The sequence below is a fragment of the Phyllostomus hastatus genome, unplaced genomic scaffold, assembly GCF_019186645.2.
Source record: "Phyllostomus hastatus isolate PE091 unplaced genomic scaffold, TTU_PhHast_1.1 phas_contig_5, whole genome shotgun sequence".
Lineage (NCBI taxonomy): Eukaryota > Metazoa > Chordata > Mammalia > Chiroptera > Phyllostomidae > Phyllostomus > Phyllostomus hastatus.
In genome coordinates, this window is record NW_025333897.1 from 970,930 (window position 1) to 979,145 (window position 8,216).

Genomic DNA, 8,216 nt, shown 5'->3' on the forward strand with positions numbered 1-8,216 from the left:
GCCTTCAGTGGCGTCATCCTCCTCCCGCAGCGTCCGCCCTCGGAACTCCGTGGGCGGGGCCTCCGCTAGTGGCTCTGCCCCGCCCTTCGAGAAAGCGGGTGAGGCGGAACGTGACGGCCAGTTTTGCTCTGCTTATGGGGTCCAGGCCTGGTATAAAGGGTTTCAGAGAGCAGTGCTGACGACCTTGGAGTGAGGACAGTACCTGATTTGAAAGGAACAGTTCTGATATCTCTCTGACCCTAGAGACATGGCTCTGCCCCCTGTAGAGTCGGAATCCTTTAAAAGGTCCCGGGCGCCAGGGAGGGGCGGGCGGGTGGGCTGTCTTCTGGAGACAGCGGGTGGCTCTGCTTAGCCAATCCGCGCCCCGCGGCGCTCAGAATTTCAGCCAATCGCGGCTCATGGCTCGGCTACGGGGCGGAGCTGGGTGAGCCCGTGCCAGACCGAGAGGCCCCAGGGAGGCAAGCAGAGGAGGGTCGCAAAGCTTCGGACGCTTCTGGCGGTAGTCGTTGTGAACCTAGTAGCTGAGGTGAGAAGTGGTTGCCCGGCTTGAGGCTTGCCCTGGGTTGAGGGAGGTGGAGGCACGTCCAGAGAATTGTGGAGGCGGAGTCTGGGTGGGAGTGGGGAGCGCAGATTCAGGGTTTGGGGACCGGGGACTGAATTCGAGATCCTGGACAGGCGGCGAAGTTGTTGGGCAGGATCTTCAAATGGAGGGAATTTGAAGCTAGGACCTGGGATATTTGGAGAAGCAAAAGAACCAGGGAAGGAACTTTTGGGGCAGGAAATCTGAAATTAAGACAGTTCGGGTCTCCAGACGGGTCGAATCCGGGGCTCTACTGTTCTGGAAAAAAATGTGAGATAGGGGTTAGGATCCCGGGCATTCTAGAGAAGCGAGAAAGCAATCTTGGTTTCCGAGGCGCAGTGGCGGAGAGAGGGTGCCGAGGAGAGTTCCATGTTTAGGTCTTCGATCCAGAGAGAGGAGTTTGGAGGTGAAGTCTAGAGGCGTTTGTAAAAGGGGAGAATAGGGGAAAGTTGAAGGGGAACGGTCTCCAAATTGAGGTAACTGGTGTCCCAAACGGAGTGGATCAGAGAGCATTTGTAGTCTTTGAACGATGAATTGGGCCTGCGTCTCTGAATCCGAGAGCAGTTTGGAGGAAGAATCTAGGACCTTGTGGGGCCCGAAGGATCAGGAGAAAGTAGTGTTAGAGCCGCAGTCTGAGGTGGGGGAGGGGTGTTCAGGGCCCGGAGCTCAGACCCGCCGCCCTGGGAGCAGTGGAGGGCGGGGCTCGGCAGGCACCGGGCAGCTGGACCTCCGGGTTCCCTTCCCCCACCCGTCTCGGGCGTTTGTGCGCATGCCCTGAGGGAGGGTGGGGGAGGTTCTTGTGGCGTGCGGAGCTCTCTGGGGATTGCAGTGCACGCTGGAAATCTTCATGCGTACCTGGAAAATGCTCTTAGCCCACATTCCCCAGAAGCCCCTGCGCTAAATTGGGGCGTGCCTGGCTGCTGAAGACGTCTATAGACCCGTGCAGGGGGCGGGGTCTGCAGAGAGCCGAGGCCTGGTTGGATAGGTCGAGAGGGGGCGGGTCTTGGCGTGAGTCAAGTTCTAGCAAGTATTTCTACGGGGCCTCCTCGCTTTGGAGCGAGTTGGAAGGTAAGATTTGTACAGAAGGAATGAGAAAGGCCTTTTCCTTTCTGTTGTGAGCACTCCCAGTTGGGAAAAGAACATGGACAGACATATACTCTGAAAGAAGAGTCTTGACAAATAGGTCCCCTAACAGGGCTCCAGATGGCTTGAGTATAGTAGACATTCAATAAATAAAATTATTGAATGTATAAATGGCAGTTAGCTCTTGTTCAGTAAGCATTTCCTGTGTGATGAGCCCTGTGCATATTATACGTGGGTCTCCTTGAGGATGTGGTGAGAATTTTTACAATCTCCATTTTACAGATGGGGAAACTGAGGCCCAGAGAGGCAATGTCATCTCACTTCCCAATATCACACAACAGAGCAGTGTGAAAGGCAGAATTCAAACCGAGAGTTCCCTGATTCCAGTCTAGGTCTCTGTATTCTAACACTGTCTTGTATGTGTCACATTTGAAGAAATGAGTACTGTGGAAAGAATAGTTTTAAGGCTCAGAGGGACTTGACTTAGGATTCTCATCTTGCAGATGAGGAAATTGAGTCTCAAGGAAGAAAACTCACTAATCCAGGTGACCCAGGCAAATGAGTGGGATTCAAACCCAGCTGTGTTAAGGTCTTGTTTTCTTAGTCACATACATTTACTCTCTTTCTTAGCCTTGTGGGATTTATACTCTCTCCATTTTATAGATGCAAAAACTGAAGTTCAGATCATTAAAAATCAACAACCACCGTACAGGAGATTCAGGATTTGGGCTAGCCCTACTGTGTCTGACTTGCCCCTCTTCTCTCCATAGGGCATCATGGTAGGAGGAGGCTTGAAGAGGAAACACTCGGACCTGGAGGAGGAAGAGGAGGATGAGAAGTGGGGCTGGGGTCCAGCGGGCTTGCGAAGCTACCAGCAAGCCCTGCTCCGCATCTCTCTAGACAAAGTCCAGCAAAGCCTGGGCCCCCGAGCACCCAGCCTCCGCAGGCATGTCCTCATCCACAACACCCTCCAGCAGCTCCAGGCCGCGCTTTGCCTGGCTCCAGCACCTGCCGTGCCCCCTGAGCCCCTCTTCCTGGGTGAAGAGGACTTCTCCTTGTCTACTACCATCGGCTCTATTCTCAGGGAGCTGGAGACTTCCATGGACGAGACGGAGACCCCTCAGAATCCAGTGGCTCCCCCAAGCCCCCAAAATGAAGTACTGCCCCAGCCTGATCCAGTTTTCTTAGAAGCCCTGAGCTCTCGGTACCTGGGGGACTCAGGTCTGGATGACTTTTTTCTGGACATTGACACTTCCACAGTGGAGAAGGAGCCTGCACTGGCCCCAGCGGAGCCTCCTCACAACCTCTTCTGTGCCCCAGGGTCCTGGGAGTGGAATGAACTAGATCACATCATGGAAATCATTCTAGGATCCTAAAGCTTTGATAGTGGTGGGGGTGATCCCTCTACATGTCAGCCTCAGTAAGCTGGATCTTTACACTTGATCTTAGCCAAAAGGCTGAGAAGAGATTGGGCTGGATCTCTAGATGCAACTGTGTGTGTGTGTGTGTGTGTGTGTGTGTGTGTTGGTGGGGGCTTTAAGCCGAGGCTGGCCTCCTTTTCTCCCATTTCAGGGTCCCACAAACTGTCTTGCATGTGTGTGTGTATCTGGTTACCACATCCTTCTGTGAAGGTGGGTCTTCCTGAATTAATTTATCTGTTCCAAATGCCTTAATGAGACTGTTTCTGGGAGTCTGATTTCCCACTTCCATATGTCTTCTGCCTTCCCCTCAAGTTCCTACTCCTCTTGTGACCACTGGGGCCTCAGGAAAGATATGGTGGCCCTGTCGAAGGATGACGGGGATGTGTTGCCTGGTTGCTGTGGAAACCCAAGCTCTGCCTGTTGCACCTGGAAAGGAGTAGGACCTACTCCCCCCAGGTTGAACCCCACTTCCTTGGCCGTACCCCAGTCCCAGCAGCTTCCTGATTCATATCCAGGCCGGACCACGTGCAATAGGGTGGAAACCAAACTGCTCCATGCTGCGTTATTTAAAAGAAAGGCAGGTTTTGTGGTGGTTTGGGGGTGGGGTGGGTGGTGGGGCTTGATTGTAATTATTTTTTTTTTAATAAAAATATTTTGGAAGGGATCGTGTTGCCTAAAGTTTGTGAACACCAGTGGGTCAATAGGAGGAACCTGGTAAATTCCCTAGACACCTGTATCTCTTCCCTCGAAGTTGGGGCAGATACACCATTAAATGTAACGTTTACTGTGTTCTTGTTAGAGCGCTGTTCTGCCTACTTTATTTGAATTAAGTCATTTAATCCTCACAACTGTAGAGAAGTAGCTACTATAAAAGGAGCCTGAGGTTCCGAGAGGTGAAGTCACTTTTTCAGGGTCACACAGCTAGTAAGAGCAAGAAGCAGGGAGCTAGGACTCAAATTCCATCTGCCTCCAGAGCCTGGTTCTTAACTGGCTTCTTGGTAATTTGGGCTCTCCAAACACATGGGTAGACACAGGAGTGAGAAACTGAGTCACATGAATTAATGTGTCAAAGATCTGGCACCTAAAAGGCAACCCCTTCGTTGTATGAAATGTGCTGCTGAGGCCCAGAGGAGAAAAATATCCTTGGCTAGGAAGCAAAGCACAGGCAGAAGTCAGGATTTTAAGGATTTATTTGGAAGTTATAAGCCCAAGCTGGTGAGTGAGGGGAAAACAGAAGGGAGACCAGGGAAGATGAAATGTTATAACAGCGATGATGCACTGGCTGTTACACAAAGCCTTGAGGATAAACAATGAGTGAGTTTACACAGCTTTAGGGGCTTTTCTAGAAGGGTTGCAGGGAGGAACCACACTTTGCCTAGTCCATAGGCAAGAGAAGGAGGGGAATTTTACATGTGCTTTCTGGCTCAAAGCCAGATTCTCACCCTGACAGGGGCATTGCTTCTAAGTCTGAAAGCAGTGGGATCACTAATAGGTGGGTGGCAATCACGAGAAAGATGGTGGTCAAGAAGGTACGTGATGTTCGTATCTTGACGTGGATGCCCATTGGATTGTGTTTTTCTCCTACTTTAAACTTTCAGTAATTTCTCACGTGGAATGAAACCTCAACTTCACCAAAACCTGTAAGACCTGACAATCTTGCTCCTAACTAGCCCAGTTTAATCTCCCACTTTCCCCTCCCTCCTTCACTTTCAGCCACATTGGTGTCCTTTGACTCCAAATTTATTTCCACCCTGGGGCCTTTGCACTTACTGTTAACTCTCCAGGGGACACCTCTCAGGCCTTCCTTGTATTTCCTAGCTCAAAATGTCCAGATGCACCATCACCCTATCACGTTGTTTGATTTTCTTAGTAGCACCTACCCACTCTCAAGTTATTTATTACCTGCTTACAGTTAGTCTCCTGGCCTGTTGGAAATTGAGAGGAAGGGGTTTTGTTGGTCTTAGCCCAGCTGTATCCCCTGTGCATAGTGCATAGAACTATCCACAGTGCACAGAACTGTGCTGGGCACAGGTAGGCTTTCTATTATTGAAAAAATAAACTCCCAACCTTGCTATGGCCAACTCTCCCTCCCACTTCTCTGAACTCATCTCCCCAGCACTCCCTCACTCCTATGCTCCAGCCACATTATTCTTTGCTGTTCTTCAAACACACCAGCGTGTCTCAACCTGAGGATCTGGAGTAATACCTGCCTCACTGAGTGATCCAGCAAAGTGTGTAAAAGGGGGCCCAATGCACACCAAGGATTCTGATAATTGCTCAGATTTATTGAGTGCCTACAGTGAGCCTTGCACTCTTCCAGGCACATGAGTAAAACACAGGTTCTGCTTTCCTAAAGCATCAGAGTAGGGGGAGGCTGAAAAACAAAACGTAAATAACATGTACAGTCTGTCAAGTGGTGGTGAATGTTGTAGAGAAAAAGCAGGGGTGTGATGGGGGTATCAATATACAGGTGGGATGACTAGAGAAGGCATCAGTGAAAAGGTAATGAAAAGGTGCCGTTTGAGTAAAAACCTGAAGGGAACGGTCAGTGCAAAGGCCCTGAGGTCAGAGCAAAATGGAGAGTTAGGGGACCCTGAGGAGGTCAGTGTGTCTGGAGCAGAGTGAGCAAGGGGGAGAGTTGTTGGAAATTACTAGGAGTTAAGGTGAAAGAGTGGAGGGGGACAAATCATGTCTGCCTCACTTAAAAAAAAGTTTTAGTGAGAGGGGAAGGCAGGGAGAAAGAGAGGGAGAGAAACATCAATGCGTGGTTGGCTCTTGCATGCCCCCTACTGGGGACCTGGCTCACAACCCAGACATGTGTCCTAAACTGGGAATGGAACCAGAGACCCTTGGTTTGCACGTCGGGACTCAAGCCACTGAACCACCCGACTCGCTTTTAAATGAGCTCTCTTTAACTGTCCTGAAGATAACCAAGGTAAGGTGGCTTATTGTGAAGCATAGTATGAGAAGCACTCCCACTTTACAGAGGAATAAATAGAGGCTCAGTGGCTCAGCTCCTGCCCTGCTAAAGGACTGGACAGAGAAGTGGAGAGGCTGGCCTGGCAGAGGGAACAGGGTCCCGGAGGGCAGAGTCCAAGTTCGCCAACTTACCACCCCTCGCCATCCCTCGGTGGGGAATGGGCCGTGGCCACCTGGGGCGTGGCCAGGGAGGCCAGGTCTCTAACTCCCACTCTCCGCCCTTGGTTGGCCACCCGCGGGATACCCAGAGCCCGCGGCAGCCTGGAGCCGCCCGGCGCCTCCTCTCTCCCTAGAGGCCGGGTGGGGCGGTGTCTGGGGCTGGGCCCTCCCCTACCGTCCTCCCTCCCGGGCGGGCGGAGGCTCCTCCCTAGGCGTGCTGGGCCCCTTGGCTTCGCTTCTGGTTTCGTTTCAGCAGGCAAGATCTCTTTCCTTCTCCCTTCCCCCCGTCCTTCGAATTCCTAGCTCTTTCTCCACTTTCTGCTCTCAGCTTCAAAATCGCCTCCTCAGGGAAGCTCTCCGGGACCACCGCTGCAGGCACCGCTCCCCAAACCTCTCTATTAATCCCATCCTATTTGGTTTTCTTCAAGTCACTGAACAGAAGCAGAGATTATTTTAGGCATTTATTCGTCTTCCAGGGTCTTCTCATCCTACTCAGAATGAAAAACAAAGGTCCACAGAGTGCTCTGAAGGGCCTTGAAAACTTCTCTGACCTCTCCAGGAAGCGTGCAAGCCAGCAACCCAGGCCTTGCTGCCTGACTCCTGCGAGTACGGCCTTCCAGTCTTCAAGCTGGCCCTTCCCTCCGGGTGGGACACCCTTCCAACAGAACCTTACCATCGCTCTCATTTCACCAGGTCTCTACTCCATGTCACCTCTTTTCATATTTCTTTTCTCCCTCCAACCCCTCCCCTAACCTCTAAGAAGTGAAGCTTATCCAGTGCTGTACCTCCATCATCTACAACAGTGCTCACCACATAGTAGGTGTTTAATAAATACATGTTGATCAAATGACTCCTGTGAGCTTTCCTGTAGTGTTTGACCTGGAGCAAGCTCTTGGAGACTCTGAGCTTCCTTCTTCCCCAGCCACAAAGACAGGCTGTGGGGAAGGTTATATGAATTTGCCTAGCATGGGCCAGGTTCTAATTAGCATTTTACCCTCTTTTTATTATGAAAAAATTCAAGAATATAGAAAAAAATTTTAAGTATGTATTCAGAGCACTTGAATACCCTTCCATCTAGATTTAATTGTTAACACTTGGTTTTCTTTATCTGCATACATACAAGTACACACACACACACTTTTTTTTTCTTTTTTACTGGTGAGTAAATTGCAGACATCTTGACATTCTACCCTTAATAGCTCAGCAGGCATTTCTTAAGATTAAGGACACTCACCTACAAACCACCTATGTGGAATACTATTCCACATCTAAGGAAATTCCATAATACCATGTACTATCAATATTCAAATTTTCCCAATTTTCCTAAAAATATCTTTTATAGTTGTCCCCCCACCCAAAATCAGGATTCAGTGAAGGTTCAGGTGCTTCTTTGGTTGTAATAAGCAAATTATGTAGAAGCTCTTTATCTGGAACATCTTCCCCCAGCCTCATTAATCCCTTTTTGTGTTTGCTTAAAATTGAATCTTTGGTGGAGCAGCCCAGTGGTGCTATAGATGCCCTACATTCTGCATTTGTCTGATTATGTTCGTGTTTAATGTGTTCCTGTTTCCCAGAAGCTGAAGTTTGGGTCTAGAGGCTGGATAAGGTTCAGTTTACACGGTCTAGCAGGGAGACTCCACAGAGAATGTAGTGTACTTTCTATGCATCGCATCAGGAGGCACCAGCATCAGGGCGTCCCGCTGAGGTGGATGCAGAGTTTCATCAACTGCTTAAAGCGGTGAGCACCACCCCTCCACGCCGTGAAAAGATACTTCCTCCTCTGCAGTTAGCAAGGAACCTGGGCAGCAACACTTTGGCACCTGTCCAGATCCTGTCCCCCACTCACCTTTCACTGTAAGGTCTGAGAACCAATTGGTTAATTGTTGCCAGAATCAACTAATATAGTTAGTATTTTTAAAAATTTATTTTTCAATTACAGTTGAAATTCAATGTTATTTGTTTTTTTAAATTATATTTTATTGATTATGCTATTA

At 49.8% G+C, this 8,216-nt stretch overlaps 1 protein-coding gene across 1 annotated transcript; it reads left to right on the forward strand.

Moving 5' to 3' along the window:
- The first annotated feature begins 372 nt into the window (after window positions 1–372).
- SERTAD3 (SERTA domain containing 3) lies at window positions 373–3,693 on the forward strand. The gene is made up of 2 exons (XM_045846836.1): window positions 373–526; window positions 2,434–3,693. The coding sequence occupies exon 2, from the start codon at window positions 2,440–2,442 to the stop codon at window positions 3,037–3,039; it is 600 nt and encodes a 199-aa protein (XP_045702792.1). The 5' UTR covers window positions 373–526; window positions 2,434–2,439; the 3' UTR covers window positions 3,040–3,693.
- Window positions 3,694–8,216: the final 4,523 nt, after the last annotated feature.